The 18,739-nt window shown below is 34.6% G+C and overlaps 2 protein-coding genes across 3 annotated transcripts in view; one reads left to right on the plus strand and one right to left on the minus strand.

The window, feature by feature from the left end:
- SLC25A12 (solute carrier family 25 member 12) overlaps positions 1-18,739 on the plus strand; it is a 159,287-nt gene that overhangs the window by 39,800 nt on the left and 100,748 nt on the right. The gene's annotated exons all lie outside the window — the stretch shown is intronic.
- The window catches only part of HAT1 (histone acetyltransferase 1), a 44,413-nt gene that overhangs the window by 23,993 nt on the left and 1,681 nt on the right, over positions 1-18,739 (minus strand). For both annotated transcript variants that reach the window (XM_033111385.1, XM_033111386.1), the window contains exons 2-4: positions 18,063-18,167; positions 7,522-7,597; positions 4,133-4,253 (exon numbers count right to left, since the gene is read on the minus strand). In XM_033111385.1, coding sequence (XP_032967276.1) covers positions 4,133-4,253; positions 7,522-7,597; positions 18,063-18,167 — 302 coding nt within the window. The remainder of the gene's footprint in view (positions 1-4,132; positions 4,254-7,521; positions 7,598-18,062; positions 18,168-18,739) is intronic.

An 18,739-nucleotide genomic window follows, 5' to 3' on the forward strand; every position in this document is an offset into this window, starting at 1 on the left:
ACATAAAGACATTATAAAAGATTGATTCCTTACTCCTAACATAGTATTTCTAAATGGAAAAACCTGGTTTTCAAGAACGAAACAATTAGAAGTCAATTGCACAGGTACTTTACTGTGCTTAGTATTTCAAAGATTTATCAATAACTAAAGTCAATAGTTCCTTTGAAAGAAATCATCAGCACTATCAGCTGGAACTTAAAGAAAAACCCACTTAAACCCTCAAACAACAGTGAATTTTTGTATAACACAAGGAAAAAATACCACCTGCATTTTATACCACCTGTATTTTTAATAAGAGTACCTAGCTGGGCTTGAAAATGCAAAAATCTAGTAAGAAATATTTCATTATGGAAGAATTCTATTTTAATAAGTCTGTGTTAAATGCCAGTTTGCTGAGATTAAATATTTTCAAACATCAAATCACCACGACTACAGCATTACTTAAAAACACTTTCAAAGCTGCAAAATTTCAGAAATTTCCTAGGGACACAAACCACTGAATAAAACAAATACTGTATTAAGTATAGTTACATATTATTAAGCTTAATCATCTTGAACAGGGCTGGGAAGTAGGAACAAAAAAATGATAAGTGCTCAAAATATTTCTAACACTAAAGTTGAATAAAAGATGTAAGGTACTATTTCAGACCGTTTTCATTTTATATACAATTCATGTTACAATTCCATTAAGCTTACCAATATGGTATTTTCACCCATATACAGATTGTTTGCAAGAGGGAAACCCCTCACGACAGCAGTAAATTGAGTAATAGCACAAAAGTATGGGAGTGGGGGAAAAATAAATATACACTGCAAAAACAGAAATAAAAACTAATAAGCAGAAGAGCCTGGGCCCATTTAGGTCATAAACAGTCCTGACATTTTAAAACAGGATGTTACTAAATACGAGGTGTGATCAAAAGATATGGTGAAATTTTAAATTAAAAAATTGTATTATAGTAAAAGACCATTGCCATTAATCCCCCCCACAATACACCCCCTAGCTTCGAACACACTTATCCCATCAGTCCTTCCACTTTCTGAAGCAGTTCTGGAAGTCCTCTTTCTTGACAGTCTTTAAGGTCTAGGAATACCGAGGCCTGTGGCTCCACCCTCTGGGCTTGAAGCTCCACCCTCAATCATTCTTCCTTTTTCTTGAAGGGTAGCACGTTTGCAGCTGAGTAGTGTTATCAGCCTGTCTCCTGCCTATAGAATTTGGAAAGTTCATCAGCCTTCCCTCATCCTGTCAGTGCAAACTGGCATTGTTTCTGCTGATATAGCATTCTCGAAACCCTTGTGGGCAATCTGTGTATGCCACAGGGGTTCATACCATTAGACAAAATGATCCTCCACAGATCTTCCATAATTTCTATTCAATCTCTATTTCTGGCTTTTGCTGAGATTATTGAAATCTATGAGTCACATGCTTAATCTCCAGCAAGAGCAAAAGGTTATCTAACCACACTCTGGGCTTTCTCTCAGCATTTTCCTGACAATGAATCTCCTAATTTTAGTGTCTTCTACATAGTGGATAGGCTGATAATCTCCCAAATAATCAAGTCCTAGATTTTTTTTTTCTCATTTGGCATTTTAATCATGTGTCTTGGTGTGGGCCTCTTTGGATTCATTTTGTTTGTGACTATGCTTCCTGGGCTTGTCTGTTTCCTTCTCCAGGTTAGGGAAATTTGCAGCCATTATTTCTTCAAATAGGTTTTCAATTCCTTGCTGTTTTCCTTTTGGTACCCCTATGATGTGAATGTTGGTATGCTTGATGTTGTCCCAGAGGTACCTTAAACTCTCATTTTTTTGGATTTTTTCTTTTTGCTGTTCTGGTTGGGTGTTTTCTGCTACCTTATCTTTAAAATTGCTGGTTCCAGTCCTCTGCTTCATCTAATCTACTGCTGATTGCCTCTAATGTAGTCTTCATTTCAGTTATTGTATTCTTTATTTCTGACTGGTTCTTTTTTATGCTATCTCCATTTTTATGTTTCCTCTCTCTTTGTTGAAGTTCTGAGATCACTGCCCATTCTTATAACAAGTGTTTTGACCTCTACATCTGTTAAATTGTTTGTCTCCATTTTGTTTAGTTCTTTTTCTGGAACTTTGTTCTGTTCTTTCATTTGGGACGTTTGTCTCCCCATTTTGGATGCTTGTTTCTACATATTAGATAGAGCTGTTATGTCTCTTGGTCTTAGTAGAGTGGCCTTATGTTGTAGGTGTTCTGTGGGGCCCAGTGGCACAGTCTCCCTGGTCACTTGAGCTAGGTGCTCCAGGTATGTCCCTTGTGTGGGTTGTGTGTGCCCTCTTGTTGTAGATGTTACTTGATTGCTGTTTCTATGTCAATGGGAGGGACTGACCCTCAGGCTGATTGGTTTTGAAGACTGGCAATAACTACAGTGCAAGGCTAACCCTATGGAAAAGGATTTGCTTTAGCAGGGCTCTGGTACTGCCATTCTGCCTTTTGGATATGTGGCCAACAGAGGCAGCTGGGTGGTGCTCCGGTGCAGTCCAGAGCCAGTCACTGGGTGTGCTGACCCCGATGCCTTCTGGGAGGGGCCCCACTGCATGCCATGGTCAGCTGCAGCCTGTGCCCTGTCCGGGGCCAGCTGGCCAGAGCCACAAAGCCATCCACACCACCCACACTGAGCTTGAAGGTGCCTGGATGAGGCCAAGCCTTGAACCAAGGCCAGCTCCCACCAGTGCTGGACTTAGGGCTGCTCAGCAAGAGATACGGGGCACACCAAGGCCAGATGCTGCTTGTTTGGGGTTTGTGAACTTTTGAGAGCTTTTAGGGAAGTCCACAGTATGAGCCAAGACAGGTTGTTTGTATGGAAAAGCCCCTGGAAATGGCTTGGGTGGGCCTGCAAGTTTGGTGGGACAGGGTCTCGGAATCACCAGGGTGGGGGCAAATGATATTAGCCATGTTCATGGAGACTCAGATATGGTCTGATACAATTCAGCTAGGCTCTCTGGTATTATGTAATAAAGAGCTCGTTTCTTCCAGTTTCCAATAACATGTTCCTCATTTCCTTCTCACCAGAGGCACCTTTAAACATTCCTATTTCTACCAACATTCTGTTTATGATGATATATATATTCTCCAACATGATATAGGCTTTCTCTCCCATGCGCCTAACTTTGTTCTGAGCACTCACCAACAGTGCCTTTAACATCCATATTTCTTCTACCAACAGTCTGTTCAAGGCAATTATGCTTTTTCTATCATATGCCTCAAAATTCTTCCAGTCACTACCCATTACCCATTTCCAAGCACACTTCTACAATTTTTTGTTATTCGTTATAGTAGCACCCCGCTTTCTGGTACAAAACTCTGCATTAGTTTCCTGTGGCTGTTGTAACAAGTTACCACAAACTTAGGGACTTAAAACAACAGAAACTTATTCTCTCAATAATCTAGCAGCAAAGTCTAAAATCATTATCACTGAGCTGAATCAAGGTGTCAATAGGACCACACTTCCTCCAGAGGCTCTAGAGGAGAATCTATTTCTTGCTACTTCTGATTTCTGGCTCCCGGCATTCCTTGGCTTGTGGTCACATCACTGTCTCTGTGGTCACACTGCCTTTTAGGTGGCCATTCTTCAGCCTGCGACAGATGCATACTCTTCAGTGTCTCTCTCTGCCTTCACTCTTTTGGTCCATTTGTTTCAAATAGTTACATAATGTAATCAGCTTAATTATCCATGTTCATAAAGGAATATATTAGCAAAGTTTGTGGAAATAGAAATGCAGCCAGAGAAATTTAAATAGGCAAATTCTACATGAAGTAAAAGTAGAAAATTTAGCTATTTCCCGCCATCTTATTTAACTTCTGGGTAAAGAAGTAATTTTCACGCACATAATAAAAAGCAAAAGTTGGTAAATAAAATACAACTTTAATCATAAAAGTGAAGGTTTTCATGGAGAAGGTAGCACTCAGGAAACAGATCAGCTAAGGAACAAAATCACAAGGTTAATTGAAATGACAGGCAATCATCTCCATCACTAAAGACTGAACATTTGGTTTTAAAGCTACTATATAACAGATTCTCTCCTCCCTCAAACCTTTAAATTTTAAAGCCTGTTTTATATACTCAATTGGAAAACAAAGTCTAAAATGTAATTCTCTTCTTACCTCTACACAGTCAAAGTTCTCATCAACTTTCGATGCATATTCAACACGGAACATTGTTGACAGGCTACCAGCAATATAGTATAACAGGATCTTCAGACCCTTGTAACCAAAAGCAGTTTCACTGAAAGGGGAAAAAACAGTAGTAATCTAAGACCCCAAAATGAGTCTTTGTGAAGTCATTACATAGTATTAATCCTACATATAAACAAGTTTAACTTCACGGGTAATTTCAAGATTTTAAACTATACTTACAAAAAAAAAATCTGTAATGATACTGTGCTTCAGCTTTCCTCACTTATAAAATAAGAGAGAATAATAGCACTAACCTCAGAAATGTTGTTTGGGTTAAATAAGTAAGTTAATACATGTAAACTGCTTGTCACAGTGACTGGCACATTGTACGAAGAACTCAATAAATGCTTACTACCACTGCTACAGTTGCTGCTGCTGCTACTGCTGCTATTACTAGTACTAGGAGGCATTTTACATTAGAGACAAGTGGTGTTAAACTGGCACCTCGCTAGGCAAGCAGCTAAGATGTAGCCTTGGCCCTGTCCTTCCAACTTACCACTGGCTTCCATCACCAACATCCAGAGCTGCTGAAAGTGGTCATAGCACCTATCTAATTACAACCCGTTATGAACTCGGAAAGCAGATGTGGAGTTGCTGCTGTTTTTCCAACCCTGCTCCCTGCTATCAATCTATGACTTGCTATCCCCTTTTGCAGCTTAAAAAGAGTCTTCAAAAGTGAATTCTAAAATATCCAGAATAGGTAAATCTATAGACACAGAAGTTAGATTAGGAAGGGTGGGGGAAAAAGAGACTGGGGGGAAATTGGTTATGAGTATTTTGATGGGAGTGATGAAAATGTTCTAAAACTGACTGTAGTGATGATTGAACAATTCTGAATATACTAAAAACCACTGAATTGTATAGTAAATTATATCTCAATAAAGTTCTTAAAAGTGAATTCTGAAAGAAGAATGCTTAAAAGAAGCAGTGTCATTTCCAGATTTCTGTCTTGACTACCAAAATATGAGCAGTGTCCATTCCGGGACTCTGAAAATTACGTGCAGTAAGTAGAAAGAAGTGGCAGTGGTACTAGGATCAGGACTGATGTCATGCTTTAGTCATAAGATACGGGATTATCACAATTATGTGACTGTCATCTGTCTATCTCAGAAGAAAGCTCTGCCAGCATACCACTTAATGACATACAAACCAGACAAGTCTATGTGCAAAATGCCATTAAACAGTATCTATAAAATCACATCCTACCCACTAAGATATTACCACAGAAAGTAATTTTCAATAGCAGTAAGAAGAGACTAGCTTCTTAAAGACAGAAATCCAACGAGAAACATTCTTTCTTATTTTTATAATAAAAATAAAACCCATTTAAGATATAAAAGGCTCAAATTTTGGCAATAATCAATATGTAATAACATTATTATTAATATTTAAATGCACATAAAATGCCCAATCTGATACATTAACAACGAGAAATTCTCAGGAAATTTGATGAAGAGACATTTGTCAATTTAAAAACACATTAAATAAATATGCCAACGATGTTGAAATAATACATAAGAAAAATAGCCGTGAAGGGAAATATTTTAAATGCCAACTATGTCTAAACATCCTTCCCTAATACAACAAACCAGGGTTCCTTGGGAAAATGGCTGACTCTAGAACTAACAGAGAAAGTACTAGACGAATCTGGAACATCTTACTGTATCAGAAAGTAAAGTGTCCCCCAAATGATGATGATATATCAAAAGGACTCAAAAGCCAGTTTGACAGGGTAGCCACTTGATGAACCTGGGATGATTTGAACACCAAAATTAGTAAGAGGAACAGATTGTATCCCTTTGAATTAAAAAAGAATCTTTGAATCTATTCTGTTATTAAAAACATACAGAAGAGGAAGAGAAGCTCTACCTTACAGTAGAATGCCAACTAATAAATGTAGAAGATATGACAGAATAGAAAAATCACCATTTTATAATCAGTAAAATACTGATTAAGGTTAAGAATCACTAATGGATTTAAAAACTGCTGAGTACAAGCTTGACGGGAAACAGTATTTTTCAGTCTCAGAGTACGTCCCCACAGACTATACATAAATAACAAGGGGGAAAACATTGTCCTTCTAGTGGAGAAACCGGGCAGACACCTCCAAACTAAGTAATCCAAGTTAACTTTACCAACAATGGGACAAACTGGTATCACGGGCTTTCTGAGATGACACACCAAGGACACAACTTCTGCCACTATGAAAATATGCGTTATGTGAATTTCATCATGAAGAAACGAACTAATCCAAAACAAAGGCTTAAAAAAACTAGCTTACTCTCTACAAAAATGTTAATGTCATGAAAAACAAAGAAAAGCTGAGGAACTGTTTCAGATTAAAGGAGACTAAAGAGATACGACAACAAATGGAATATGTGATTCTAGATTGAATTCAGGAAGGGGAAAGTTTGTTATAAAAGAATCATTGAAAATCAATTGGCAAAATTTGAAATGTGGAGTATACATTAGAAAATAGTTCTGTATCAATGGTAAATTTCCAGAGTCTTGATAATTCTACTATAGTTAATGCCCTTGTTTTTAGAAAATACTCACTAAAGAATTTAGGAGTAAGGAATCTAGATATATCTAACCTAATCTCAGATGGTTCAACAAAAACATATCAATGTATCTGTATGAGAAGAGAAAATGATTAAAGCAAATATAGCTAAATGTTAACAACTGGTGGATCTACGTAAAGGCTATACAGAGTACTATTCTTGCAACTTTCTGCAAACTTGAAACTTTTTCAAAATCAAGTTTAAAAAAAGGTAATTGACTCTTCTAATAATGTTATGAAAGTATAGGAAATTAAAGAACTACACTGAATATCGCAGGACATATCTTTGAAGTTGTTTTTAAAAATAAATTTCTCTTAACTTGGTTGTCAGAGAATAACAACTTTAGCTTTCTAGCTTTAGGGGAGTGTATTCTGTACTAGAAGCAGTATAGCAAAGTGGTAGGAAGTAAAAAGTAGTAGTTGTGAATATGGGCTCTGCAGTCAAATTGCCTGAATCTGAACTTTGGCCATTCACATATCCTTAGGCAACAATCCAATTCCACCAATGCACAATATAACAAATAATACCATTGCTAAGACTGTTGTGAGAATTAAATGAAATAATGCATGTATAGTACTAAATGATACATAGTAAATTGGTGTCTCAAGGTCAAAAATGTCATTCTTATAATTTAAAATAAATTACATGAAAAATAACACTAAAGAAAATAAATTCTGATTTCTAAATCTTAAAAAATGATTTCTTTTTTTTTAATTTGCCATACTAATTTGGCAAACATCTTACTAAGTTACTTACTCATCCCCAAAGAGTTGATGGGTATATTCAGGAAAGAAAGTTCTAATGTCATTCTCAAGATCTTCAGGAAAACGAACTGTTTAAAAGAATGAAAAATACAGAGGTATTAAAGATATTAAATTAAAGATATTAAAGGTGACAGGTATTTTATTTCAAGAATTTCACTATACTAGGATACAGCCAACATTTTTCTTACTTAACATGTTGCTTTTCCATTATATGATTTACACTGGATTCTCAAGAGACAAATGAACAATGAAAATTAGAATATCATTTTGAGGGCTTCAGCGTCAAAAAAACTACTGATTCTAAGAATCAGAAACTAGGCATGACAGAAGCATCTGACTTAATTTTTATTTTTCTGTATGTTCACACACAATACAAAGAGTAAAAGAAAACAAAACCAAAAATGACACTTTGTGATAAGAAAAGCTACAGCATCAAGGAAACAAAAACAGAACGTGATAGGAAACATTCTGAGAACAAGAACAAACTGAATTTGATGAAGCCCATGTCATCACATCATTCATGACTACAAGATAATATTTATGTTCCTTGTTTTGCTTTGTTTTTGCTATTAAAAGTAATGCTGCAATGACATCCTTATATACACCTTGCTGTGCTTTTACAAGTACACACAAGGTAAATTCCTGGCAGTAGAAATACTTAATAAAAGTATTGAAATATTTTTATAAATACTGCTTAAGTGCCCTATGAAAATAATGTTAACAGTTTACACACCTACCAGCAGCTACTTAAACTCCTTTGTTTCCCACATCCTTGACAATGTTCTGTACCCTCAATTTTAATTTCTACCAATCCAAAATGGAAATGGGTATCCTGTTGGTATTTTTTATTTGCAGATACTTTGAGTACTGGTATTAATGGACATTTCCCCAATTTATCTTATGAAGAAAAACTTCACTAAAAAAAAAATCCTTAAGCAATTGAAAAATGAAAAAGTTGTAGATGACACATTTCTATCACTGTTCTCACAGAGCAGGACATTTGCAGGTTATGAAAGTTACCATTTAGCAGATTACTGATTTACAAAAGGAAAGGTATCTTTTCACTGTAGAGATCTGGCAGTCACCACCTTTCCAAGTGATCTTAGTTACAATCACTCATTGCTGGATAGACCAACATTATGTGCCTCCTGATTCAATGCAATATCATGTATACAGCATTACCTATGAAGTTTTCTTACCAAAACAATTTATCCTAGATCTAGTCAGCTTTGTATCTTCCAAGAGTAGGGGAACAAGTTACACACTACCAAAAGAAAACAGAAAAATCAAGAAAAATGTAGATTTGTCTAATAATTCTACACAATGACTACTCTTCCAAATAAATTAATGGCATGGGTGTGACAGTTCCTTGTGAGGTGAGAGGGACTGTTTTGGATTAATAGATTAAAGAAACATCACAACCAAACACAATACACGATCCTTGACTGGATTCTGGTTTAAATAATTTTTTACAAAAAGCTACTGAAGACTTTCAAGGACAACCAGGGCACCAGAAAATTACACGATATCAAGTAATTACCATTAATTTTCTTAGGTGTGATAATGATATTATGTTTATATATGTGAGTATTCATGTAGTAGGACATGTGCTTTGAGGAAATTATCATGATGTTCAGAAACCTGCTTTCAAATAATTCAGCAAAAATACAAACCTACCTATTAAAGCAAATATGGCAAAATGTTAATTGAATGTAGGTGTCAAATATATACGTAAGTCTTGTTTTTAGCCTCTCAACTTTTTTATATATTTGCAAATTTTCATAATGAAAATTTAAAGAAAAAAGGTTCTGAGCAAATACAGCAAAATGTTAAGATTCGAAGATGAGTGATGGAATCACAGATATTCATCAGTTTGCCCTTTATTTTTTGCATGTCTGTAATATTTCATAATAAAAAGTAAGCAGTCTAATATGTTTAGACTCATTAACCTAAAAATTCCCACTACTGCATCTTTAATATTTAAAAATGTTTAGAAGTCTCTAGAAATTATTAAAAATTAATTTTAAACTACTGCTTGTAATATAACATATAGGCTTTGGTAATGATGGGTAGAGACATGGATAGAGAAAAAGACAAGCAATTATAAAGTGTCATAAGCCTAGTTACAATAACTATTTTTATAATTTAGATTGGCTTTCTTCAAATGCCCCTTTCATCCACATTAATGAGGTTTTACTACTTTAGCATGGAGTTTAGTCCACAGAAAATAGGAACTAAAAGAAAAAGGAAGTGATGAGTTTTTATAAAAGTAAAACTCAAATAGCTTAAGACAAATATATAATTAAATATTTATCGTTTGGATTTGATTAGATTTTAGGGGTTATACATTCAGAAGATACCAAGGGCTATACTTGATAGAGATTAGAATGAACGTTATCTCCTTAAAAGAGGGTTTTTAAGGTAAAAAGTCCTAGGCCTAGACAAAACAAATAAGTGGTGCTAAGGACACAAAGAATAGAGGTTAGTCCTTTTAATAAATAAGGCACAAGTGAGAGTTTGCTATTCTCAAAACAACAAAACAACCCTGAATACTTATATAACTATAGTAATTACTATGAAAGAAATGAAATCAAATTTCTAAATTTGCTTATTCTGGACATTTCACACAAATGGAATCATATAGTATGTAGCCTTTTGTGTCTGGCTTCTTTCACTTAATATGTCCTCAAGGTTGATGCATGTTGAAACAATACCAGTAGCATTCCTTTTCGTGGCTGAATAATAATTCTACTGCATCGATATACATATTTGTTTATCCATTCTTCAGTTAATGGACATTTGGGATGTTTCACTTTGGAGCTATTTTGAATAATGCTATTGATATTCGTGTACTGCAAGTTTTTGTGTGACTAATGTATGCCAACACTGGATATACTCTTCAGGAGCGGTCACACACAAGGTAATATGTTATTAACAATATTATTAGCTGTCACTTGAACATTACTGTGCACCAGGCAATTTGCTAAAACTTTTACACACACTATTGTAGTTAATGCTCACAAGAGCTACAGAACTTCCATTTTATAGATGAATAATACAAAAAGGACACTAATTTGCTCAAGTTGATAAGTAGTGGGGTTAAGGCCAAATCAATATATACATGTACATGAAAACGTACAAAGTACAAACTTTCTCCTGGATATCACAAACATTAAATCTTTTTAAGTCTTTATACAGTAGAGCTATGTCAGTAAAGCAAAAGAGCAAGCAAGCAATCCAAATTTCAAGCACGTTGAAGATGATGAAATAAATTATAAACACGAAATGGTTTATATAATCAAAGCCACGTTATTGAGAAATGTTTGGTGATATAGGAAAATGTTCACAATGCACAGTTAAGTGAATAGAACATGATACTGTGATCTTAATTTTATATAAGAGAAATAATGCAAATGAATATATACCTAAAAAAACTAGATGGAAATACCTCAAATTATAATACAGAAGTATTTATTCTGGGTGATGGAATTATGGGCAATTTTTATTTCTTATATTCTTCATTTTCCAAAAGTTCTATAAAATATGTAATGCCCTATAGAGAAATAAATATACAATATAAAAATCTGAAATAATTTAAAAGAAGCACTAAAAATTTTCTTTCCAGGAATACCTATGTCATTCACATTTTTGGAGAAAAATGAAAGTCAGGGCCTGGAATACTAAATGGCACCTTATTGCCAACAGAGCATAGGACCAGCAATGAATCTACTTTTTGAATATACTCATGTATATGTATAATTACACTTACATAAAGTTCTAAAACAGGCAGGCAGAACTAATTTTGATGAAAGAAATGATCAGAACAGCAATCACCTTGCAGGGAGCAGGGACTGCATAGGAAGGAGCAAAGTTCTGTCCACTGAGACGCTCTCATTAATGTTAGAGCAATACTCAACAGCAATGAGTTCACCTGCTCACCTAGCAGAACTTAGCTTCAAAATACCATTTTCCACTAAAAGAAACCAGGGCTCCTTGGAAAAATGGCTGTTTTCAGAGCTGTGGCAGAGATAACAGATGAGCCCGCAACATCTTATTTCAGAAACTAATCAAAGTACGAAGTAATCAAATAATGAAGAGGACATGTAAAAAAGAACAAGCTTGAACTGGGCTCTCACTGGCCGAGTCAGGGATAACATGAATACCAAAATACATTAATAGCAACAGGTTACAATCAACTAAATAAAATAGAAAATAAATGAAAAAACTGGAAGTTTAATGAAAAACTGATAGGATGCAGTGAGATGTGCACCTCACTTCTGTGATATTCCTACCAAAGAAAGTATAATCTGAAATAAGCCATGAGTAAACATCAGACAAACACAAATTGAGGGACATACAAAATAAGTAGCCTGTAAATCTTCAAAATGTCAAGGTCATCAAAGTCAACAAAAGAGACAATTATTCCAAACTGAAGGAGACAAAAGAGACAGGAAACCAAATGTAAGCCCTGATTCTAAACTGGATCTCTTTGCTGTAAAGGGCATTTTGGGACTACTAAGGAAACTTGAATGGAGTCTATGAATCAGATGGTGATAATATACTAATATTAATTTCCTAATTTTGATGGTTATATTCTAGTTATGTAGGATAACGTTCCTGTTCACAGGAAATATACACTAAAGTATTTGTAGTGATGGTTCATCAAGTCAGCAATTTATTCTCAAATAGTTCAGGGGAAAAAAGGTCTTTGTATTTATACTTCCAGCTTTTCCATAAGTTTGCAACTGTTTCAAAAACAAAACAAAACAAAGAGGAATGTAACCCACCATATCTGCTGTATGTCTCAACCCCCAAAAAACTGGGTTTTAAATTAAAATTTTAAAAAGCAGCTATTTTGGGGGTAAAAACGTGTGTTTCATTGTAGTATATAAATTGTACATCACTTTTTAAGAAGTGAAAATAAGTTATCTAACTTTATCCCGTCTATTCTTCTAGCTATCCCATCTCTCAACTCCACTTTACAGCAAAACTCTTCAAAAAAAAAAAAAATCCATACTCCATTACTCTAATTCCTCTCCTCTTAATTTATCTTAAACTACTATGAAGAGGTAGATGCTATGACTTTATCACTTCTCTTGGAAAAAAATCATTAAATCACTAAATCCCAATAGTCCTTGTTGCTAGAACTACCAGCAAATATTTGACAAAGTTGATTACTTCTTCCTTCTTCAAACACTTTCATCATTTGGCTCCCAGATCTCGTCCTCCCAAGCTATGCTTCACAGCCACAATGGCTTCCTTAATGTTCCCTGAACATGTCCAGCACATTCTGCACTTGCTATTCTTTGGCTTGGTAGACCCATCTTTGAGCTACTTACATGGCTCAGAGTCACTTCTTTTAGTATCTACTCAAATGTCACCGTAGCAGTAGGACCTGATCACCCTATTATTTTCTCCATAACACATATCACAACTTGTCATGTATTTATGTCTGTTTCTCATAGCCAGAATGAAAGTTCCATGAAGAGAAGGACTATTTGTATACTGTTCTATTTCCAGAGCCCAGATAAATGCGTGCAACATAGTACAGCTAAATAAGTGCTGAATGAACTTAAAAATATAATAAAGATTATCTCAGTAGAACTTACAATACACTGTATTTTAAAAATAGGTTATATGGCCTTTTAGTAGGATCTAGTATACGAGAGTAGGAGGAAGGGCAAACATAATTATATAGGAAAAGACAGGAATGAGAAAGTGCAAGGAAGCAATACAAAAATAAGATGACAAAAGCAACAAACAATAAATGTAAAGGAGATAAACTGGCTAGGTAAAAAAAAAAATTATACAATCAAATCCAAACATGTTTTCTATAAAAGATATACCTACAATGAAGATAGATACCTGTATGCTGATGTTGATAGAAGCATTACTCACAACAGCCAAAAGGTGGGAAAAAACCCGTGTCCATCAACAGATGAATAAACAAAATGTGATATATATACACAATGGAGTATTACTCGGCCATAAACTGGAATGAAAATCTGATACATGCTACAATATGAAACACTAGCCAAGTGAAGTAAGTTGAAAATATTATGCTAAGTAAAATAAGCTACACACAAAAGTACAAATACTGTATGACTCCACTTAACAAAATATCTAGAATAGGTAAATTCATAGAGACAGGAAGTAGATTAGAGGTTACAAGGGGCTGGAGGAAAAGGCAAGTGAGGAGTTAACAGTTTCTGTTTGGGGTGAAGAAAAAGTTTTGAAAGCTGATACTGGTGATGGTTGCACAACATTGTGAATGTAATTAATGCTACCGAATTGTACACTTAAAACGGTTAAAATGTAATACAGAAAAACAGATTCACCCTTTCTCCAGTAACCTAACCCCCACAGCATCAAATCCCTGTGGGAGAAGTATGCCTGTCAATCACTCACACACAAAGTGAAAACAGCTTGCTATGGGAGGAAGAATCTTGTGATAAACTTTAGTGAAATTACTAGTATATGGTCGAGTTCAAGTTATCCCATGTGCCTAGCACAGTGCCTGTCACACTGTAAGTTTCAACATTTACCCAGAGAAGGTGGGAGGGAGACAGGACAGGGGGGCTGAAAAGAAAGAGGGAGGGAAGAAGGAAAGTTGGTTTAAAGAAAGCAAGTTACTGCTATTGATTGTGAAAGGATTAGAATAACCAAATAACTCAATCAATTTTAGCTGCCATATATGTGTAGAACTTGAAGTAAGTGGATTTTGATGTGGGGAAAAAAATATATATTAAAAATTATTTTCTATAGTTTGCTCCACACACGATTAATAAAAATAGAAAAATAGAATGGAAGTGGAGGTCCCATTTATAATAGCAATAAAATATGTGAAATACCTAGGAATAAACAAGAAACATTTATTTTCTATAGAATTTCAAACTCTACAGATAGACATGAAAAGGCCCAAATAAATAGGAAGTATTCTTGCTATTAGAAGACTCCATAAGGATGTTGATATAAAGATGCTGATTCTCCTAAATTGAACTTAAAATTAAGATCTCAATTTTTAAAAAAAAAACAATAAATAATCTTTTTGGAATTTCATAAAATATTTATGTAGAAAAAACGTTAGCAAAAACTTAGGAAAACTCTTAAGAGTAATGAGTGGGACATAGTCACATCATACATTTGTCACATTTATTCTAACAGTACACTAATGACTCAGGGACAAAAATAAACCCAAGAATATATGATATGGTAGTATGATAAAAGAGAAATTTTAAATCAATGAAAAGACAACAAATTGGCAGGTGGATAATTGGCTAGCTCCTCTGGAAAAGCATAAAGCTGGATTCCTATCTCTTAACTTATATCAAGATAAAGATTCAAAGGCTTCAATTTAAAAAATTTTTTTCAAAGAAATAAATTTCTTTATAATCTTACAGTGGGAGTAGCCTTTTTATAAGACATGATGAAAACTCATAAAAAGAAATTTCCCTAGATAAAAGTTTTAGCTTCTATATAAGAAACCCAAAGTCAAAACTATGAAAAACATATTTGCAATATATGACCAAAAAGGGGCTAACTCTCTTAGAATATAAAGGATACACTTCTCTTAGAATTAAAAATCAACTTTAATTATCAAATCAAAAAATGGTCAAAAACACAGCAAAAAAAACCCCAGAAAATCACAATGTTTTCAAGGATTTGGAGAAATTGGAACTTTTGTGTACCACTGGTGGAAATGTAAAATGAAGCAGCCACTATGGAAAAGGAGGTTCCTCCAAAAATTAAAAACAGATTACTACATAATCCAGCAATTCCACTTCTAGGTATATAGCCAAAAGAATTCAAAGCAGCATCTTGAAGAGATATATTTACACATCCATACTCACAGCAGCCTTACTCACAATAGCCAAGAGGAGGAAGAACCCCAAATATCCATCAACAGATGAATGGATAAACAAAATGTGGCATATACATACAATGGAATATTATTCAGACTTAAAAGGAAAGAAATCCTGTTACATGCTATAACATGGATGAACCTTGAGGATATTATATTAAGTGAAATAAGCCAGTCACAAAAGACAAATACTGTATGATTCCACTCATATGAGGTATCCACAGTAGTCAAATTCTAGAAACAGAAAGTAAAATGGTGATTGCCAGAGGCTGGGTGGAACGGGCCCGAAATAGGGAGTAGTTTAATGGGTAATTTCAATTTTGCAAGATGAAAAAGTTCTGAAGATCTGTTGCAGAACAATGTGAGTATAATCAACACTACTGAACTATACACATAAAAATGGCAAAGATGGTACATTTTATGTTACGTGTTTTTTACTAGAAATTTTTTAAAAAGTCTACTGTGAGAACACAGTCAATTCATATAAGACATAAAAATGACCAAAAGAAAAAAAGCAAAACTGCTTAATCTCACTAACAAAATGCAAATTAAAAAAAGAAACCATTTTTACCCATCAGAAGGGCAGGGTGTTGTTTTTTTTGGAATGACAATATGCAACAATGACCAGGGTATAGGTAAAAAGGCAATCTCAAAAAACTCTGGTGTAAATAGGTAGCTTTTTGGAAGGTAATTTGGCAATTGCTCCTAAAGTAAAATATGCTCATGTCACTTTGATCTGGCATTGTGGTTCTCAAACAGGGGCAACTTTACTCATCACCCTCAGGGGATACTTGGCAATATCAGAAGACATTTTTGGTTGTTGCAACTGGAGGATAATGTTACTGTCATCTAGTGAGTGGAGACCAGGGACACTGCTAAACATCCTACAATGCATAGAATAACAAAGAAATATCTAACCCAAACAAAGAATTACCTAACTCAAAATGTCAATAGTGCTGAAGTTGAGAAACTCTGATCTAGCATTTCAATTTCTAGTCATACATTCCATCGAACAGTCACACTAATGGTAAAATAAAGACAAGGATTCTTTTTAATAGCAAGAGGAGTAGTCCCCCAATAGGGAATACTTAAACAAGTTATGATATAGTCATAGTATGTTACATAATTTAAAAGAATAAGGTAGATTTGAGGTATATAGAGGTAGATTTGAGGTATATAGAGAATGATACTCAAGACACTGTTAAGATCAATAACAAAATAGCCTTACAACAGGATCCTGGTTTTTGAAAAACAATGTCTGCACAAGGAAAAAAAATCTGCATCAGTATTATCTTTGTAGTGAGGGGTCAGGGGACCATTAACTTATATGTCATCTTCTTTGCATTTGTTTTGTTTCTACTGTTTAAATAATAATGGCTAACATTTACTAGGAATTTCTAAAAGTCAAGTTGCTTAAGTTAAGCACTTGAGCTTAACCCCTTTCATCTTTACTATTAACTCCATTTTAAAGATAAGGAAACTAAGGCATGAAAAATGATGGAACCAGGATTTATAAGCATATAATTAAACAGCTTTATTGAGGTATTCAACTTATATACCATAAAACTCACTTGTTTTAAGTGTATAATTCAATGATTTTTAGTAAATTTTAAATTACGCAACCATTGCCACAATCTAATTTTAAAATATTGCCATGGCCCCCTAAAGAAATCTCACGCTCAAATACAATCATTCCGTTCTCACCCTCAGCCCCAGGCAGCCACTAATCTACCTTCTGTCTCTATAGATTTGGCTTTTCCAAACATTTTGATAGATGGAATCATACAGTATGTGGGGGTTGTTTTGTCCGGTTTCTTTCACTAGAATGTTCTGAGGTTCATCCATGTTGTGGCATTAGCAGATGTTCATTCCTTTTTATTGTCAAATAGTATGCCATCATACAGATATACTTACCATACTTTGTTTATCCGTTTACCAGTCAATGGGTATCTGGGTTGTTTCCATTTTTTGGCTATTGTGAATGCTGCTGCTACCGTGTTGCCCCAAAAATAAGACCTGGCTGGACAATCAGCTCTAATGCGTCTTTTGGAGCAAAAATTAATATAAGACTCGGTCTTATATATGTCTTATATTAATTTTTGCTCCAAAAGATGCAGAAGAGCTCATTGTCTGGCTAGGTCTTATTTTCGGGGAAACAGGGTATGAACATTCACGTATGAGTTTTTCTTTAAGGATATATGTTTTCATTTCTTTTCGGTAGATACCGAAGAATAGATTTGCTGGGTCATATAAAAAATTCATGTTTCTAGAATTTTAAGAACCTGCCAGACGGTTTTCCAACGTAGTTGCATCATTTTACATTCCCATCAGCATGAGTGCTTTCCACATCCTCACCGACGCTTATTGTCTATGATTTTTATAAGGAAAAAAGTAAAGGTAAATATTTTTAAGAGGCTGAGACCACTGATTCCTGTCACTTTTTTTTACGCTGTACTTCCTATATATACATAAACTCTGCCACCTCTCAAACATCTACCCACTCCATGACATAAATCAAGACTGAATAAAATCTGAACGTGTTCAATAAATGGAGAAAACTATATTTACATAAACAACTGCTCCTACATAAAATTCGACTTCAAATTTAAAAAGAAAGACTATATATATACACACAGTACATACATAATACCACTTAACAATGGCATACATACCTAATTTTAGTTCAATTGCTGTGTTGGTGTTACATTTATACTCTGCCAGTTTCTTCTCCACTGCACTCTTATATTCAACCAAAAATTTCTCCATAGCACCAAATCCTAAGAGAAAAAGGTTTTTAAAATATCAGGTTGCAAGAGGTTTAAAGTGTCAAACCTAAAGGTAGGGTTCTTATCAGAATTGGAATAAAGGTAAGATTTAAAGCACTTTAATAGATCATGAAAGTACAAGTCCTTCTCCACATACTCCTAAATAAAATGTACGTTGTCTAAGTGCCTCATTATATCACAGACAAAACATCACTTCTGAGATAAAGGCTTATGAACTAGGCCTGCTTTACATAAATGAGTAAACCTGAAAATTAACATTACAGACTACCGATATTTCTAAATATTTAATACTGATATAAATTACCTGCTAGGATTCATACCTACCTATGTAGCCGTTCTAAAAAATATATAAAAAGGATGCCACTGTTCCACTAAGAAATAAAGTGAGAATGTCCTTTGATAATTACAGTAGCATTTCATTTCTAATACTGGAAAAATGCTACCCAGAGTACTTCTAGACCAACTATTAAAAAACCATCAATTGATAACTCATAGCTTATCTCAGGAAGGATACAAAGAAACTGGTAACTATGGTTACCTTTAGGATAAGAGAACGAATGGGG

The sequence above is a fragment of the Rhinolophus ferrumequinum genome, chromosome 8, assembly GCF_004115265.2.
Source record: "Rhinolophus ferrumequinum isolate MPI-CBG mRhiFer1 chromosome 8, mRhiFer1_v1.p, whole genome shotgun sequence".
Lineage (NCBI taxonomy): Eukaryota > Metazoa > Chordata > Mammalia > Chiroptera > Rhinolophidae > Rhinolophus > Rhinolophus ferrumequinum.